The sequence below is a fragment of the Apteryx mantelli genome, chromosome 3, assembly GCF_036417845.1.
Source record: "Apteryx mantelli isolate bAptMan1 chromosome 3, bAptMan1.hap1, whole genome shotgun sequence".
Lineage (NCBI taxonomy): Eukaryota > Metazoa > Chordata > Aves > Apterygiformes > Apterygidae > Apteryx > Apteryx mantelli.
This window is the reverse complement of record NC_089980.1, coordinates 131,479,464-131,499,727: the sequence shown is the minus strand read 5'-3', so window position 1 is coordinate 131,499,727 and position 20,264 is coordinate 131,479,464. Positions and strand designations below refer to the sequence as shown.

Genomic DNA, 20,264 nt, shown 5'->3' with positions numbered 1-20,264 from the left:
CTACAAAACAGGAGAGGCTGACACAACAGTGGGAGAGGAGAAAACAACAAAAAAACCCACAAAACAAACAAACAGCAAAACCTGACAGCAAATGAGTACACACCTGCATGTAAATAAGGAAGTAAAATGAGGAAAACAAAAGAAATAAACACAGATTCAAAGAAACATTTCTTTTTAACAATTGATTTAGTAAGTTTGCAAAACTGAGCTAGTGTTAAAGTTGTAGGAATGATGTTCTAAGGATATAACCAAAACTAGATTTGTAGGACAAGGTAATATCTTTAATTAAACCAACCCATATAGCTGGAAAAAAGCAGGCAACCTTTCAGGCACACTGCCAGTTCTTCAGGTTCGAAACAGAAAAAGATCTGAAAAACGTTTGTGTGTCTAAAAGCTTGTCCTTTTTTTCCTAGTCTTGGTAGCTAGTTTAATGAAAGATACTACTTCTACCTACAAACTTTGGCTAGTTTAGGATACACATCTTTGCTATTTTTTTCAAAGAAAAAACTACTTGATATTCAGCTCATTGTCATGCTCCTTCCTCCATGTCTCTCCTACCTCAAAAAGGACAGAAAAACACACGTGGTTAGATATAAAGAAAATAAATCAAAATCATGTGTTTTTTCCCTTGAATGCCATTCAGGAGATGCGAAAGTGGAAGGTGGTGATTATAACATAAAGCAACAAACTTCAGCCTACTCCACAGCTCTCCCAGCTGCTCCTCTCCACAATTCGCACAGCTGTAATAGCACACTAGTTTTCTGCTTTGAGCTAATGCCCACTAGAAGCTAAAAACGAAGAAGGGATGTTGTTTTGTGGCTTGTTAAAACACACACTAGAAGTTACCTAACAAGCAGTTTCACAGACACTTTAGTCAGCTATCGAATGGCACAGCCACTGAGAGGAGCAGCCCTGCTTATGGCAGTTTCCCAGTCCAGCTCCCCCCAAGCCCCTCTTCCCAAGTGATGTTAGCGTGCGCCCAGGGACACTTACTTGATGAGACAAGGGGTCTAAGGGCTCAGGAAAGCTGGGAGCGTCATGCAGGGAGATGAAATGGCTGGCTGTGTTTACAGAGAGATTCATGGTGCAGTGATGAGAGACATGAGCACTGGCCACAATTTGCCCCTGGAGTGCAGCTCCAATCAAGGTCCCAAGCACCTCCATGGTCATTCCTTCAGAAGGAAGCACAAACGTGCATTGAGGAAGAAAACTTCATTTCTCCACTGTTCACAAGTCCGCTCATTTATCTCACTAAAGAACAACCTCTTAAAAGCAACGCAATTTTGTTTTATAGGGAACAAGCAGAAAAAGCAATATGGAAAACAGAAGAACTGAAAGGTCAGTAACAGAATAGTATCAAAGAAGGTCAGTTTTGCCACTTATTTTCTGTTCAGCTTTTAGAAGACTCTACAGAAGAGCCTCTTTCATAGAGGCTGCGCGGTATATGCGACTGGGATTCAGAGCGGCAAGGGGATAGCATAGAAACCTTTCACCTAGAGGACCACAGCTGAACTACACTTTAAATGTTGAATGCCATTTTTCCAAAGCAGGAACAGGAGCCACCACATCAGACTTTTTATCTTGGATTTGACAGTAGCTCTGTGAAACAGTTTGCTAGCCACTTATCTGCTCAGACCTCTTGTTTTTCCAACTGTAAAATGAAATGATACTTAGCTCAGGCTTATGCTGGAAATAATACAGCTGTAAAGCTCTTGAAAACAGCAGATGCTGCTCTCAACTGCCTGAAGCCATCATCACGCAGGACTAGGCACCTCGACCTCAGAGAATGATTCAGATCACTCACTCACCAGTACCACCAAACAAGGAAGGAATGCAAAGATCTAAACATGGGTACCCAGCTCATGCTCCGCGTACTCGAGATTGGTCAGCAAGGCGGCTAGTCGCAGTCTAGTGGTAATTTGGGTTCTAGACCTTTCTCACACTGACAGATCTCAAGCCTCCTGCTCCTGTTGCCAAGCGATATGTCCATACGCAGCATTCCCATCACAAGCGGATAAACCAATTCCTGTCCTAGCTCCAAGGACTACCGATGAATTTTGCATAAAGGTTTATAGCATCAAATGCATGAATGGATTAGGAACAGGGTCCAACGCTCCCTCCTTCTTAGGGAATAGTCTTCTCGTTGTCCTAAACATCAGGCCTCTTTTTAATTATTCTCTCTCACCGGCCCCATGACATGCATCAACTCACTGGTGGCTCCAGGGCAAGTTGTGCCCTGGTGGTTATCATACGCTCCTGGGAAGTGAGAAATGTTTCAAAAGCCCCTAGGTTCAGGTTCACTCAAGTTCCTTCCTCTGTCACAGCCTTCCTAGGTGTCCTTGGATCCATTTTGTATCCGTGTAAGGGGACAGTACTTCTCCACCTCACAAGAGGGCAATACACAGAAATTGTGAGGAGTTCAGACAGCGCAGTAACAGGGGCCAGAAGCAGCCATGGAAGATAAATGAGGCAAAGGAAAATGAGGCTTCCTAGGAGTCTTGGATCATTTTAGTAACTGCTAATATGTTCCCAAACAGAGAATGCTTCTGAATGGAAGATCTGAGGCTTCATGTTACATAAATATAAACCGAGGGGCAAAAACAGAACAAAATAAAACACGCTTCTTCCCCAAATCTCACACCTAATCTGACTAGCAGTGTTAAAGTTCAGTGTATCCACATAAAAGTGCTGGCTGATGGCAGAAATCCTAGCCTCAACCTGATCGAAAGTGTTTGGCCACAATCCAGTCTCACATGGGCATTGCAGAGCACCCAAACTGCAGACTACGCAGTGCAAAGGCAGCGCAGCTGAGACCACCACCTACACGTTTATAACTTTATCTGGGACACCACATCTGCATTCTACCAAGTGCCTGCATAGAAAAAAGCTCAGAAACAGCATTACAAGCAATGGAAGCACACCCATTACCAAATCTTACTGTCTAAGAAGTAGCACGCACCAAGAAACAGGCAGATTTCAAGGTTCTTGTGCACTCAGTATTTATAATGTGTTACTTTCCACCTGAATTGAGAAAACAGATCCTTCAGGAAGCAGTTCCTACCTTGAAGCAGATTCTATTTTGCCTAGAAAGTAAGTACAACTAAAACACCTTTGGAATGCAGTATCTCTACCATGCATTTAGAGTAAGGAGCAGGGCAAAAATTTATAACAAACAGTTTTACTTATCTCCAGTAGAGGGTAGTGGAACCTCTAATCCCAACCTTTTTTAAAATATCACTTCATATTACACAGATGTTTTTCTTTAAATAGTTGAAGAAATGCCTGAACAACTGATTCCATCCAAGAAAGTCTATCGACAAGAAGAATTCTCTATGAAACCCAAAGAGAGGCAAGAGATGAGAGTTTAAGAAAGGCCTTGTTAAAAAAAAAAAAATCCACACAAAAATTGTCACATAATCATAACCATCACAGGAAAACTTGGCTCCAAACAAATATAATTGCAAAATTGACAAAACCACCAAAATTTAAAAAGTCAAAATTACTCCACGACCATAACTTGGCTTAGCAGAATAACTACACTCAAAAGTTAAACCCTTTCCTGAACAATAAAATGACACTATAAATGCATAGCACCTCTCAGCCGTGGAGCTCAACACCATTTATGACCACATACTCCACATGCCTGTGAGGCATTACAGGGGACTAGCAGATAGGAAAGCACATTTATTTGGATCACAGCCTCTGAAGACATAAAATGAAACAATAGAAGACACCAGGTACATGGATTTAGTTAGAATTTAGGCCAGATGACTCAGAATACAGTGTCAGTGCCAAGGAGTGTAACACAACTGGAATCTCTTGCTGTTTAGCCCTTTCCTCTGACTGCTAGCCCAGGCTTTCTCTCAAGATAGTTGATAATAATGCAAATTACATATGTTCCATGTGGCTGGGAAGGGATTGGGATGCTTAGGGAGTATTATATCTAGAATTTCTGACATGATTTTTTAGAATTTTCGGCCATAACACTGTGCCTCTACGGTTTTGTTTTCAACTTACTCAAGCAAGTACGTTGAGGGTTAGAAGGACTAATGGAAGAAAAAAGAGCTCTTGCCAGGAAGAGAAAATAGACGCAAGAAAAAAATTACAAGTTAGTCTAAAGCAACACCAAAGAACAAGTTAAGACCTAGAAAAGTCTTTTATGTGGCATTTAAGAAGTCTTTTCCCTTTACCTTGTTTAATGCTGGTGGCCATGACAGATAACAGTTACATAATGAGGAAGGCATGAGAACAAAGCTGAAGAGAGGAGGAAGGGAAGAAACTGTTCTTACATGCTATTGATGATCTATACAGGAAAGCTTGAAAATATTTTCATTGCACTTCTTTTTCCCTGATTGATTTGCTTCGAGGTAAAACTCTGTCTAGTTTTGCTTGATGAAGAGCCAGAAATACAGTCTGGAAGCCCTCATTCTTTTAGCTTATACAGTCAGAGTGGTGGTCATTTTACAAGATCTTTCCTTGAAATACCTGGCACATGTTAGAATTAAATAGACACTGATGAAATAAGAGAGATTTTGGTTGGTGTGAACATGCACACAAAATTACTCTCCCCTTTTGATGAGGTTAACTACCTCGGTTCTTTGAGATCTGGCATATTTTTCAGAGAAAACAGGTTAGGGATCTGAATTTATGATGTGAGCACATATACCCAAAGAAATTCAAGCTAAATAGAAAGAAAATACTTAAAATGTATAATGTAAAAGGAGATCAGCACTATGTTTTTTTCCCCCCCTCTACAAATCACCTATAAATGAAATAATTATTCCCAGTCCTGCCTTTGGGTGAGAGTGTTTTATTTTTGTTTTTTCTTGTGGCTAGCAATGAACTGAGAAGAGCTAATAGCTAATCAGATAATTTGGGATGACAAAACATTAATGCCAGTTACTTAACTAGAAAAATGAAAATATTTACAAGACAAACAAAATACTTTTTATCAGATATTAAAAATTCTCATGTAGAAGTCCAGTTTTAGGGTCACAAAATGTTAGAAACTTCCTATACAGAGAGAATGATTTTAAACAAAATTCAGCCCCAGTCCACATGACAAAGCCCAGATTGCACTCACGGTATGCCGTCGCAGAATCCCTCTCCTTCTGGTCTGTGCTGAGAAACATGGTGAGAGCAGAATACGGTACCTGGAACAGCTACACAAAGAAAGAACATCACTTAGGAAAACATCTCGGGGTAGAGGCTGTGTTCCTTTGATACTCAGGAAAAAAAAAGGTGCGATGCAATATTGGAATTCACTCATTTACAACATCGTGTCTTTAAGCACAAAGGCCTGCCTTTCCCTTCTGGTTTGTACGGCATGTAGCGTAAGAGGAAAAAAGTCTCCTTCATAATACAAACAATAAATAACAACTTAGTAACAGGATTTACCTTAATGCTGTGCTCCTCCAGCTTCCTTGGGAAAAAGTCCTTGTAGCTAGGCTATAAATAGTCTAGCATTCTTTGCACAAGGAGACTATCATGTTCCTAGCTTGAGCTAACTAAGAGGAAGCAAAGCCCTAGACAATAGAATTTACCACTTTATTCAAACCAGAAGACTGCGCAAATCCCCCAGACACTCTCAGTGTATGTCTCACTACGTAATTCAGAGAGATAATTATGAAAACTACAAACTGCTTTGTCTTCAGCACCATTTTGCCACGCACTCCTTAATTTGAGTTAAGAATAGGTAGAAACACATATTGCTATGTCTAGCCACTGACAAAAAGGTAGCGGGGAGGGGTGTGCTGCTTGTTTGTTTGTTTTTTACAGCACTATATCTAGCACATAGTTTTTACCTTCTTGTAAAATCTTGGTGGAAACGAGGCACTGGTAACATGTACTGCAATGCCGGTAGATGAGCTCTACTTTTACAGCAAGAGAGACCTTACCACCAGTAGTACTTTACCGAAAAATAACTATTGAATGTTAAAAGCCTCACCTTTTGGATGGTAATGACATGAGTGGGACCCTTTCCTCATAGTGCTGAACTAAAATAAAAATAATTTCTAAAATCTTGGAGCAACATACAGGCCAAACTTCCAGAATCAGCATTTGCTTTTGTCCCTTCTCATCCTGTACCTCCACCTGTTTCAGTGGCAACGCCTTTAATAAACCAGCTTACTCTACATCCTCTCAGAAATACTTTCGGTCAGCTAGGATACACCCTACCAGGTTGCAATGCAGATGCCTCACTTCCAGTTCTAGACCCCTGTGTGATACTGCTTTGCACTGAAGATACCTTGTTTCACCTTGATTTTGGCTACAAGGCAAAACAGGGCAACACAACCCCTCCATCGATGCTATTTCAGATCTGGAACTCTTACTTTTCATTGCCTTCCACCTTGAGTCAAAACACCAGAACAAGAGCCACAGACCTATTTGGCCTTCTAAACCGCCACCAAAAATAGAAGTTATGAGAAGTCAGATGTCTAAGTGAGACTTAGGAATCTGAATGTCCCTGCTGATCTGTTCAGCAATGAGCTGATTACCTAGGGCAGCATATTAATTTTGCGGAAAGCTGAAATGGTTTATGTCACTATCTATCCCCAAATGTGTGCTACTGGCCTTCAGGTGAAATACGCTACCCTTTCTTGTGCATGCTTTTCAGACGCTTTTAAGTCACCAGCCTTAGCCTCAACTGCCAATTAAAGTGACTGGAGGTAATCTGGCTGAAATAGCAGGTCATCAGGCAGAAGCTGTGGGCAGAAACCGTCAGCTAGCAGAGAGTTTGATAAAGGGACATCTGCCTTTCCTTTAAAACTCACTGGAAGTCAAAATATAAGGTGAGCACTGACAAACCTCAATTTACTAAGTCAGAATACAGTAATATAGACAGAAAACAAGAGCATGCTACTGCTGAGAGCATCATGAACTGTAATCTACTTACTGTGGTCAGTGCTTGGAAAAGGCAATAGAAAGTCAGGTACCATGCAACTCTTCCTGCTACAAAAGGAGGCAGGTACCACATGAAAAAATAGGACACTACTGTGAAGGGTGTACATGCCAGCATCCTGCAAAGAAGATCAACACACATCAACAATCTCAACGCAATGATAGCAATGTATATTCAATTTTCCTGCTGATAATCGATACAATGCAATTTATGTGCAGTTTTTGTAAATACATGACATGATTTTAAATATTAAATTTTAGCATGCATTAAATGCACAAATTAATACAAAATATAAACCGGTACTTCTATAAAATGGAAAAAAAGACAGTCAAACAGCAAATCTGAAGGAAAAGAGCTATGCTTACTTAAATTAATATCCTAGTTAGAACAGAACAAATTGCCCTGCACATATACTGTACTGGTAATAACTGCAGTGCCAGTCCTTAGTCCACATGTCTTGGACTGCGCCTTTGTTAGAAAGCCCCATTGAAAACTGGGCCCTATTAAAACACATCATAACATGCTTCAGCAATTTTTACATGACCCTACTTACTACCAAGGATTCCCTCTTCCAGTTTTAATGCCTTTGATTTTCCTCTCAACTTAGCCTCTTCACTGCTACTTTAAACAAGTGCAAATATGTTGATACACTCAAAAATGCTGAAAATAGCATAAAAGGTAATGGACAGCTAAATTCAAAAGTTCCTGTGGTCTGCATCTGCTCTGGTATATAATACCCTATGGTCAAATTTGTTCCTTTTAACTCAACAGCCAAATTCCTAATCACTCCAAATATAAAAGCATCAACTCCTAGGGAAGAAGGTGGCTTAAAAAAGGACCATGAAAACTTAAATTCAAGATCTTGCCAGGAAGCAACAATTCAATTTACACTAGTCTAAAAATGATTTCAGGTAAACAACACTTTTCCAACTCCATGATATGGAAGAAGTGATCAGGGCAACTATTTCCCAGAAGCCTGACGTGCAGTAGCACCAGAACTCTCCCATATTCTTGCACATCATATATTAAACAATGTAATTGGATGACCAAGACCCAACAAAAAAAAAAATCCAAACATGTAAAAGAGAAAACATTAATCCCCTCACAACAGCACTACTGACACCAGGGGTCAGCTGATTCTTTTGCAATCGTGAACGAAAAACGTGGAATACAAAAGAGTAATGTGGGTAGTTAGTTTAGTAAAACAATGGCTTTCCCGTACTGCTCTGTGGGGATGGACAGCAGCGCTGGGAGCTGAATGTGTGGAAGAGCAAGGAAAGCGCCAGGTTCTGGTATTCTCTGGCTCTCCAGTTTCCAGGCCACAGTTCATTCATAGCTGGTCAGCAATGGAAGACACAAATAAAGGTATAATTCTAATACATCTCAGGCAATCTACCTTCTTCTCCAAAAGTGTGAGCTTTTCCAGACACATGTTCCGATATAGCGTCCACAATAAAGTTCTTCATAGTCAGTTTTTGTGCATCTCTTCAGCAATAACTCTCTTAGTAATATTCCTCCCTCCTTCCCTCCTCTTTCCACATGTTTTCTTTTCCTCACTAATTTCAGTGAGTTTTGAGAGCTTTTCTGAATCTCTGTCTGCTATTATCCCCTTCGACAAAAAATTTAACCAGGTTTGTGTCTTTTATGTCAATATCTGGTTATGCATCTTAAGCATTCTACATAGAAGAAATCCTTCTGAAAAGAAGACAGTTGTTTGATGAGCGGATATTAAAGGCAGGGATAGATAAGTGCTCTTCCTGTAAGAAGTGCAAGTTGTACAGCAGTCGGTTTGCAGTGCAAAGGACTGATAAACTCACACTTAAGCTAGAATGGGAGTTATCCTAACACCGATCTAAACACGGAGTATTTGCAGTATTTTCAGAGAACTGGGGGCGGGGGGGGAAGCATCAGAATAGAGCTAAGGGCAATTGCTAGCAATTGCTATAAACATGCCATGATTTTCTTTTTGAATAATCTCTTTACTCAGTTAATTCAGTGCTCATGAAAAAATGCTCCATTGACAGGGCTACAAACCCAATCCAGAAAAGAGAAACAGCAAAGTGGCAGCAGCTCCCCTTTTCCTACAGGGCTCCTGACAAAACCCTTAACTTTGATCTGAAGGTCTTGCTCCTGCTGGGGCCACGAACAGCTGATCTCAGTCTGCTTCCAACACATATCTGCCTCCTATTCTTTGTCAGATATAAGCTGCCCACAAAGAAGTTTTTGTAGCCCTACAGCCACACCACAGCAAGATAACCACCAGCTAAGGAAGGGGGCTTATTTTTCACAACAAGTTGATTGCTTCACTCAGGGTACCACATGTTTACTCCTAGATTTCAGTTGTGAATCAAGTTTTGGGATATTAATGGATGAAGTAGATGAAAGCCACTAATTAAAATATCTGACAGCATATCCTTACAGTATAAGAGATAAACCAGTGAAGAAAGACTCCCTAATTGCAAACTACTCAGTCTCCCCTTGACTTTTAAAATGAAAAAAAAACCAACAAATGAACTCCCTATAGCACAGATAAGCTTGGGTTCTTCTAACAGGGACCATCCCTTCCCAATTCTCATTTCATTCCTCTGTCCCCTCCTTACAGCACATGGACAGCATATGGACAAGTGTTACTTGTCATGCAGCTTCTCCTGGACACAAAAATCATCTGAGCCAGAGCGCACGTGAGGGATAAGGAAATCTGTGCCTAATAACAACGCTGATCAAAATCTTACAGCATCTCGTTCTTTGATAAAAGCTGTGGTGATTTTCTAATTAAGTATTTTGACCAATAGGACTTAAGCAGGAGCAGAATGACTGCTATAAGGAAGGATGAAACAGACTGCTTGGGCCGTGCTAGTTACTGGGGCCTTGAACCAGCGGTGGTGTCGCATCTGCGCCACACGTATGCACACATGCCTTACTGAACTGTAGGGGGGCCTAGAGAATTTAAGTGAAGGGAGCTCCTGGAAGGCTGGTGCGAGAAGGGAAGACACCCTAGGACACAGGTAGAAACAACGTCCAACTTTGTGGAGCAGGTGAGGGAGGGACTAAAACCCCTTTTAACACAGAATCCAGAGCACGATAAAAATCAGACCAAAAAGAATCTAGACAGAGATGAAAATTCAGCACCGAATTCAAGAAGGTTCTAGATCCGAGATTCCGGATTGGCTTAACAAAACAACACAGTGTCTTGCATTCGTTTGTTTGTTTCTCCAGTGGCTGAAAATCTCTTGTATGTTTTCACAGAAGAACAAGTTAAAGAGAAATAAATGGCATGGGAATTTTTCTTTTCAATTTTATATAGGTAGAATTAATATGATCACTCTTGTCTGGGAAACAGGCAAGGAAAAATATAGTTTAATCGAATGAAATGAATGTATGATTACAGCACTCACACAAAAAATATTCATATATATATATATGTAAATATACGCACATATTTCTGCTTACCAAGGCATGAGACGGCCAATTTTTGTCCATCTGCTTTTGCTAATAAAAAAGCCAGCAACAGGATCAGTAACTGCACCTGAGGCTCTGCCAATGAACAGCACCAAAGAGGCATGAAATGGAGTAATCTGAAAGTACAGACACAGGACTCTAAACAAGGGCCATTGTTTCACAACACAATGAAACAGCAAAAAGCAACTTTCCAGAAAGAATCTCAGTGTTTTAAAGAGTAATAGTCATTTACAAAACATGTCTGCTGCTGTCAAAGAAATTACTATTGGTTACACTATTGGCTTCCCATAGCAAATAAATGAGACATCAAGACAGGCACTGTGCAAGAAAGGATCGGAGGGGAAAACTGCAAGGAAGAAGAAATTATGGATATATTTAGAACTAGGAAAAGGAGACAAATAGAGGAGCCCAGGTAACTAAAGTTCTTGTTTTAGCCATAAAAGCAGATAGAGCTCCTCTCTAACTTTCCCCTCACTTTATTCCCCACACAGCCCCATTTCCAGATCTTTACCTCGACCAGAACTAGACAAAAGCAGAGGTAGCTGTTTACATGAATTCAGGCTTTTTCATCTCCTGAGATTGCCAACAAGGCTGCCAACTGGTGGCACGTGGCTATGGAAGAAGTTAGAGCATAGCAAACCTGCATCCACCCAGAACTGAACTGTGACAAGTGAACTGCGTAACGCACAGCTGCTCAAATCAAAGCTGTCAGTACAAGTCCAACAAATCACACCTGAAAAATGTTCCCACGTAACATACAAATAAAATAGCCAAGTGGAAAAAAACTCTGAAGTTAACCTGGAAAGTCCATACTTAAGTGCATATATAGAATTACAGCTTATCTGGGGCAATACATTTATTTCTATGTATATCTGTAGAGAGCTTAGGAATTCAAATCAGACAGTGGCTAAAAAAAGAGGTCGGTTCTCCTGTAAGTGCCAAGTCCATGTCACCAAAGTAGAGGCTTGCAAAGAGTCATTGAAATCTATATAATCATGAATGTTCCTCAAATTAATTCTCTTAAAAAACTCCCAAAATACAGATTGCTGAAGCAGCCTATTGGACTTAAACAGCAGCAGGAGCCAAAAACCCCTTTGTCTGTATGCTCTTTCATGCTGACAGTGCTCCAGCCTAGCTGAGAGCCTGGTGAATGCAGCTGATAAAACACCAAGCTTGAGCCAGTTTTCTCTGCTTTTCTGTAGAGCTTATTATCTCCCGGGAAGTGTCACATAGCTTCCAGGTGGTGCAAGTCCCCTATCTGCAGACCTTTCCGTCAGTGCTCCCTCAGAGAAGAAAGAAAGAAGCAATAATCTCTGAAATATCTCGGATGACCTTTTTAAAAGGCAGATACTGTTCACTTTTGTAATCACGTTTGTTAAATTTTAGCTCAAATTAGGTGAGACTGCAGGAGTAGCCAATCTTCCTGACGCTACCAGCTCCAAGACACGTACCCTACCCTAGAAAGCTGATAGACAGGGAAGCGCTGGGAATGGTATGCTAGCAGGCAATGACAGCGCCTCTCCAAGCATCCCACTGCTGCACATGGCATGGGCACTGGGCTCTGCCCCAGAACAGTCTGCTGTTGCCCCTAAATCTAGACTGTGTCTGTCAGCCCCAGTGCCAGCAGCTTCTAGGTGGTAATAAAATACAAGATAAAATATGCCAAACTCACCCATCTTGAAAGGAATAAAGGACAGGACCCTATTATTGAATTTTTTGGTGTTTTCTAGTAATTTGACTCAAGGATTCCGTGTGGTTTGGCGTTATATAAATATGTCACTAGTTTATACCAGTAATTTAGATGAAACATGGAATTCAAACAGAATAACTATAAGCTACAGAAGATGAATACAAATATATTTTCTTAGAAGGGGTATAGATTATGTACGAAGGATTACACACATGAGTTTCACAATCTCTAAGGAACAGCTGAATCAGTTTTGCCCTCTAAGAGGACGAGAATTAATTCCAGGTAATGACATACTCTACCCTAAAAATATGTGGAAAAAAAACATGGGAATTCAGATCTGTTGGAGAGGCCTTGAAATGAATCCTGTCATGCAGGATTACTTTGGGGAATGACTAAACCATCAAGGAAGAAATAATTAAGCCCTTTTATGAAGTAGTAAGTGTATTACTACAAATGTCAAGCAAAATTACTGTTTCAGTAAGAGGATCTTACTAACAAAAAAAAAAAGAATTATTATTATGTCATTTATTTAGGCAGTGCCCAGAGAGAAGCAAGAATGAGACCCCAGCTTGCTGGACACTTTACAAACACACATAAAGAAATAAACAGCCCTTAGCTTCACGAATATTCAATTTCTGTGAACAAGCAGAAGACTGGGAAATTCCCCTATTTATGAGCACATTGGGAAAACTGTGTTAGTGTCTTTTTCATCCAGTTCATCCTTCATTATCTCCATTGCCTTGTACTGCCACCCTTGAAGTAAGTGTGAAATAGCTGCAGCCAGAGCTGCATCCATCTCCTGCTGCGTCTCCAAGAAACTCCCTCTTCCATCCTCAGCTCTCACACTCCGCACCGCCCCCTTGCCACCTTTGAAGCTGCTCTCCAAAATTGGTCCCTCTTCTAGATCCCGTGACTTTGGTCTCAACAAGACATTTAAGAACTTGACAGCTTTCAACGCCAACCATACCGTGGTGCCAAAGCCTGAGAATCTATCAAGCGACTCACAAGATTTGGTGTTTCTTTTATAACCTCAGCTTCTGGTATCAGACTTCCATAGGAAAAATATAAACCCAAACTTTTGGACATCTCCACTCCCCTGCCCCCGCCTACCCCCAAGTCATGATATACTCATTCTGTCTTTCTACATCTCAGATAGCAAATGGGTATTTATATCTGCTCCAGGACCTCCTGTTCCTTCCAGCAAATGAAACAGTCAGTGCTGAAATCCACTCATGTAGTTTCAGCAGCAGCTGTTCTCACAGCCCCTGCAATCTGGCCTCATCTCCCTAAAATCCTTTTGTTCCCTGCCTTTTTTCTCTCCTATACTACTTTGTCTATCCCACCTAGTTACCACACAGACACAGAAGACAATCCAAACCAGTCAAAATTGCTTATGGATTCGTTTTCTTTGTTCCTCTGCTACCCTGGACTCTAGCTGGAGCAGCTGAAAGTCAGATGAATGGGATGACTCCTGCTGCTTTGTTTTACCAGGTCTGCTTCTGTACCAGAAAGCCACAGACTGGAAGTGAAGAACCTTCAGGAAGGATTACTCAGCTTTCTTTGCAAAGAAGAATTATCCTAGCCAAACCAAATAAAATTGACGTGAAATTATGTTGACTACTGGACCCAACTGCAGGGATTTTTGACCAGGCTGTAGTCTGAATGAACAGAAACTTCTATTAATGTTTCACGTCTCATATCTTAGACTCTTTGATCCTTGAAAGCAAGAACCACATTTTCTTGTTTCTGCAAGTGTGTGAGCTCTGGAGTTCCAAGAGCTCTGCTGATGATCCCAAACTAAAAGCAAACGATGGCCACTTCAAGTCAGAAACAAAACTAGTGAAAAAAAATCCCTCTTTCTGGACATGTTTATGCAACTTTCAGGATGCTGAACAGCTAAAGGTGATGATAACAAGACAGTTTAAAAGCTTAACTAGCTAATTTATCAGTATTAGTTCTAGAGAAGTTAAATTGTTGATTACATCAGAATTGAGGTAAAGGTTTCTTGTGCTACTTACATGGGCTATGTCTAGGAGGTAGATCTGCAGGAAGAAAGCAGCAGCACTCCCTGCCACTTGATTTGGGGCACCTCCTATTGCGTAGCATAGCTTGCTGCAAACCGAGAGCCTGTATTCCTGTCCGACCCGAAACAGAACAAATAATGAGAAAGACAAGGTGAAAAAAAGCTAAGGTAAAAAGATAAAAAGTTACAAAAGTCTTATGGTTAAAGTCTAAGGTTAACACAAATTCAGATATTCAACTAAAAATCAAGTTTTCCACTAACGCGTTCATATGCCCTCAACACCAATGGGCATTTGGGTGTCCTTTGCTTTGGTCTTTTAATTTTCGTTCCTTACCTGAGCCCCTGAAAACCAGATCACAGTGTTCCTACAACGGAACCCAGGTTTATCAACTTGTCACAAGCTATTACAAAAGAACAGTTTTGTGATCAAGTCTACAAACAGGTAAGAAGCAGCAAAGAAGTGCACATTCTGTTATACCATATTCTGGGCCTGGCTTTGTCTTTGGATGTTTAATTCAGATTTGAAAAAATGTTGGAAAACTTTCTTATGGTTATCTTTCGGACCATAATAATCAACATATACTCTCATACCGTTGCAATTAGACAACATTCAGAGAGGAGAGGAATTTCTGCAGTCAAGTGTCCAAACAGACTCCAAAGATTTGTGCCCCATTCCTTGCTCACTTTTCCATGAAATGCTGATGTGGTCTTGACAAAGTCACTTGACTTTCTATGTCTTCATTTTTCAAACAGTGAAAATTGACATAATAGGGAAATTCCACAAAGTGATTTTGCGGCCGAAGTCCTACTTAGGAAGGACTCTAAATCACTGAAGGCGTGTTTTGAAAATTTTGCAAAATTATGCTTTCGCAATTGCTTTTTGATATGTGGTAGAAAAGTGCTATAAGCATGCAACAGTATTCTTTAATAGAACTACCAAATAAGAGGAAGATTAAACCTGAAAATAGGGTTTAATAATCATAATTTAGAGACAAAAACTTGTGGAGTCTAATAGAAATTCCAACAAGGAACACTGTTTTCTAATAGTAAAAGTTCCAGAATACTAGAAAGACTTAAAAAGCTCAGAGTTTGTTTCATGAAGTATAACTGAAAAAATAGGAAGAAAATGACCCTACATTAATCTTGTATTCCTTGCAAAGGGACAACATATCCAGCTGAAATTAAGACTTCCGAGAACTGTAACACTTATATTCAGTCCTTCTTTAAAGATTGGTATCAGGAGGAAGCAGAAAACATGGAAAGGAGCAGCAATACTCCCAGGTCTGCCCTCTCTCTGAACTGAATGCACAAGCCCTTAATTCTTACATTAGACCAGGATAAAATAGAGATATGGTAATGAGACTCAACGCAATGATAACATTCTGATACTTTTAGTTTCCAGAAGTTAGGTAATGTACTAATCACCGTCATCTTTACTACGTAACGGAGTTTTGATAAATGTCAGACTGCCCGGCAGAGCCTTTCATCACCCGGTTGCTCTCCTTTGAACTGCTTTATCTGCGCGGGTGCGAACAAGCGAGCGCCAGTACCGGCCCTCTTTTGTTGTTCTCTTTCGACAGAGAAGGAACAAAAACTCTCAGGCTAATTACATCTCTTACTACCGACCTAACGACGTGCACAGCCCCCTAGCCTTACCAGGCGTGCACCCTCTCCAGGGGAGGCTCCCGGGATTTTGCCTAAGCGAGCAGCGTCAGGGCCCTGGCTCCTAAACGTCACCGCCGCAGCCGGCCTTGCTGCTACTGCTTGGCAATTCTCTTCCTTCCAGGAAAAAAGACACTGGCAAACAGTCACAAGACACACTTTGTCAGAGCAAAACCGGTAAAAAGACCACAATACCACAGCAAAGACTAATGGCTCAGTATAATATACACCATTTCAGAATATTTTTATAACACAAGGAATGTTAAGTTCTTAAGAACTGGAATAATTAAAAAATATAAAGCTGTGGTACAGGAAACAGTAAACCAAGATCTGAACTTACAGGCTGTAGGCAGTTTGCCTGGCTTTAAAGGCAGTTTCACAGTTAGCAAATTTACAATCCTAACACACTTAGGTTTTTTGAAAAAGTCTCATTGAGATTCCCGCCCCTCCAGGATGCTGCTCCGCTACCTTCTGAACCACACTCCCAGATCACCTTCAAACTGAGGTGATATTTTGGCCACAGCAGTGGTTAATGGAAGTTTTCACCTGCGACTAATGCTGTTTATGGACATTATTACCTGAATAAAATGAGCTATCAGATTCTGTTTGTGTTCACTAAAAGAGCTATTACTTATAGGGAGGTTGGCTTGTTTAAACTCCTGTGTGAACAATCTTCACCCATCCTTCCCGGAGATGAGTTGTGAAGCCATAACCCAGCTACGCGAGAAGGAAATAAATGCAAAGCAATTGGAAAATCAATGTCAGACGAAGGATTGGAACAGGCTGTTGTACTCCTGCCCTCCTTCCCCAGCACTGTGCTTTGCCTGGTAGCACGCCTGCGCAGAAGAGGACAGTTTAGAAACCAGGAATCCAGCAATTAACCCCTAGTCTGAGCAATTTTGGATCCTAATTAAGGCCAAGCTACCAATGAGGCAAAGTGCCTTTTTTTTACTTTTTATATCCTTAGGAGTGTTCTTGTAGGTCTGACGATGCAACTTAAAGAGAAGCTCAGTTCAAGTGCCCTGTGTCCCACCCATAAAATAAGGATATGTCTCTCCACCAAGAAAAGTGCAGTAAGTGAAGAGAAAGAAACCCCATCACCCACCGCACCTGGTTAGACCACGTTTCCACCTGGAGCAGCAGCCTGCCTCTGGCAGAGGGTGCCTGAAGAAGAGGACACTGTATAGAGGTGTCCTGTCCAGTTAGATCCACAGACCATCAGCAGCTCATGAACGTCCACGAGTGGAGATTACATCCCAATCGCTGTGTTTAATACTTACTCTCCATTTATTCGGCCGAATTCTTTTTTGAACTCATTTGTACTTTTAGCCGTCATATATTATAGCAGTGACATCAGCAGTCTATAGCTGAAAGACATGGACTGTGAAGGGAAACTCCACTTTCTTTTGAAGCTGTTGCCTGGTAATTTCATTTAGTATCCCGAGAATATCTCCTGTGAAATAATTATTCAGACTCTGCTTTACATTCTTTCAGGTGTCTTCTTCCCAAAAGCAGCACTCTCCATATTGAAGTTAGGCTCTAATTGCTATTGTCAGCATTTTCTACCTCATCTTCCTGCAAGGCACTGGGAAAAATGCTTTACTTCTCAGAGGGGGTCTCTGTACCTGTAAAGCTTTCTGACTTTCCAGGCTCACTGTTGAACTAGGTAAGATACCCGGGGCAGCTGTCCCTTGCAAGGATCTAGAGCAGAAAGTCCTCCAGACTTGGCTGGGACTGCACAATATTGCTATGCATGACACCAGAAACCGTCTCGAGAAGGATAAAACTGCCCTTGCGCAGAGCGGTGTGACCACCTGTGGAGAGCGAAGAGTACAAGCAAGCGACAGAGGCTTTTTCTGTGACTCTGAAGACTGAATTTCCCTGCTGCAGCGCTACCTTGAGCAGCAGAAATCATGCTTTCACCTGTACAAGCTTGTCAGCAAGCTTAAAGCACTCTAGACCTGCACGTGCAGGCAGTAGTTCAATGAGGAGCAAAATTCAAAGTCTCTATGATGACAATTTTGTTTCAAGATCTCTGTGTTGCAGTCAAATACTGTTATGTCAACCTTAAATTGCTTCTACAAGTTTCAGAAGAAATGTGAGAGGATGGGGGTGGGAGGTGAGAGAAAGGAGAGTCAGATGAAGTTAGTTATATTCTTTTCTGTTTTCAGAAAAACTTGAAAAATTTTTTTACTTAGACATGCTACATGGATTAATGTCAAAGCTCATTCTGTTCCAGGGTAAACCAGTAAAGCTTAATATGTGAGATATGTAATAGAAGAGTAAGTTTAAACATTGTGATAGAAAATTCATGCATCTAACACAACTGTAGTTCCTTTAAGTTACTTTTAATTCTCTTGTAAATTAAAAGCATGCGTCTCATTGCTTAGAAGTTTGCCCTTCCCCAACAGAACAGAAAGTGAACGCAGTGTTCGTAACATCATCTTGTTTTTTTTAATGAAACCTTGAAAAGCAACTCTTGAAGCTCGAGAGCAGATGCACCGAAAGCAGCTCCGCAAACGCGTGACGGCGTTTCACGACCCTTACAGAGGCGCGGTGCAGCCGCGCACGGTTTGTCCGAGCCGCTCGCTATCAGTCGGGTCCAGAGGGGAACCGACGTCCCGCCGCAGAGCGGCGAGAAGAGCGAGCGGGACCCGGGGCCCCTCGATAAGGGCCCGCCGGGGTTTATCGCAGAAGCGAGGGCAGCGCCGCTCCCGGGGAGCCGCTTTGCGGGCCAGCTTTTCTCCCAAGATGGATTTACTACGGCCGATGTTTCTGCTCTTCCGACGGCGACCGCGCACCAGCCGCCCAAGGAGCGCGACGGCGGCGGCCGCTGCCGGGTCCCCAAGCCGAGCAGCCCGGGCCCCTCGGGCTTGCTGCAGTCCGCGTCCCGCCGGCGGGGCTGGCCGCCACAGCGCGGAGGGCAGGGGGCAGCGGCAGGACGCCGGGCGCCGCCGGTGGCAAACGCCCGTCCAGAGCCCTCCCCCGCGGCGAGCCCCGAGCCCGGGCAGGGCGAAGCCGAGGTCTCCCGGTCGCCCGAGGGCAGCGACCCGCCGCCCGCCCGGCCCCTCCTCACGCAGCGCGGCGGGCTCGGCCGGCCCCAGAGCCCCCCCCCCCAACGCCCCGGGGGGAGCGGGCGCCCCACGGTGACCGGCCGGCAGACGGAAGCGGGAAGGCGGAGCGGGGAGCGGACCCGCGGCCCTTACCTGCTCGGCGGGGCGCGGCGGGGCGTCCCTCCCGGCCCCCGCCATGGCGCAGCGGGCCCCCGCCCGCGGCGGCACCTGCGGGCCCCGGCGCGGGGCGGGAAAGGGCAGGGAAGGGCAGGGCGGCCTCCCCCCGGCCCGGCCCGCCCGCAGCGCCCCTGAGGGGCGACGGCGCTATCGCCGCCCGCCAGGCGGCTCGGGAGCGGGCATCGCGGCGGCGGCTGCGCGGCGGGAACCCCCCCCCCCCGCCATGCCGGTCCCCTGTGGAGGGAGAGCAGCCGCGGCCCCCGCCGCTCTGCCCGCAGGAGAAACGCAAAAGCAGAAAGCTCCCCTGCCTTTTGAACGACGGGGCCTTTCAACGGCGAGGTGGGCGAGGAGGGTTTCCCCCAACCGTGCGACCCGCCAGGCGCGCGAGGACGCGGCCCCTGCCCCTGCCCGTCCCGACCTGCCCGCGCAGCGCTGCCGCCGGACCCGCCAGAGCGCTTCAGTGCCGCGGCTCCTCCTCTGCCGCCGGCCGTCACCCGGGGCTAGGGCACGGCCACAAGCCCTTACCGTGTTAATGTTCAACCCCTTGCAGCCTTATGGGACAAGGATAACTTTCAACAAGTTCGCAAAGTCTGATGCAGCATGAAAAAAGTTCATTCTAGCATCACATAGCTGCATTTTTTGCTTGCTTTTGTTTGGTAGTTTCATTAAAAGACCTTCAATGCAAAGCTGAAATTGTGGCTTTAAGGGGTCTTATTTAAAGCCCGCTGAAGCTTTTAGGCTTCTTTTAGGCCAAGGATGTGTGGACTCAGAAGCAGAGGTGAAGCTCAGTCAGCCCCAAAACATAATTTCTTCTAAAATCCTAAGCTAATCAAGTTGAGCACATTCAATTTCAAAACAGGAAATGTTCAAATTCAAGATTTTCTCCCTTTTCTTCACACAACATACAACATGTTAAATCTCTGTTTCTTACTTACATTTGCATATGTTTCTGTACTAGGGAAAACATTTTCTTTTGTTCCTTAATAGGCTATTTCAATTTTGCTGTAAATTACGTTATGCAAAAACAGCAATGGCTTGTGAAGAAACAAGGATTAACCCAAAACATGTGTGCTTCACAGACTTAAGCAATGATCAAGCCGGTTTTAATGGTGTTGGACCAATGCACAATAGCTGCCTACAGCACTGAGCAACAGGTGAGACTGTTCAGACACTACAGGCAGGTAATCAGCCTTTACAAGCTGACCAAAAACCAGCTAGCTGTTTGGAAAGAATACAGGGCTCTTCCACATTTTCTCCAAATTAGGAAATAAATTATCACAGCTTGTCGCCTTTTTTTTT

The 20,264-nt window shown here is 43.0% G+C and overlaps 1 protein-coding gene across 3 annotated transcripts in view; it reads right to left on the bottom strand.

The window, feature by feature from the left end:
- MFSD2B (MFSD2 lysolipid transporter B, sphingolipid) overlaps positions 1-19,001 on the bottom strand; it is a 36,575-nt gene extending 17,574 nt beyond the window's left edge. The window contains exons 1-6 of one of the 3 annotated variants that reach the window (XM_067294353.1): positions 18,942-19,001; positions 14,069-14,185; positions 10,352-10,476; positions 6,896-7,019; positions 5,084-5,162; positions 994-1,172 (exon numbers count right to left, since the gene is read on the bottom strand). In XM_067294353.1, the coding sequence (XP_067150454.1) occupies positions 994-1,172; positions 5,084-5,162; positions 6,896-7,019; positions 10,352-10,476; positions 14,069-14,185; positions 18,942-18,986 (669 nt within the window). In that variant the 5' untranslated portion in view covers positions 18,987-19,001. The remainder of the gene's footprint in view (positions 1-993; positions 1,173-5,083; positions 5,163-6,895; positions 7,020-10,351; positions 10,477-14,068; positions 14,186-18,941) is intronic. The other 2 variants (XM_067294355.1, XM_067294354.1) reach the window with 2 other exon arrangements.
- Between the last annotated feature and the right edge of the window lie 1,263 nt (positions 19,002-20,264).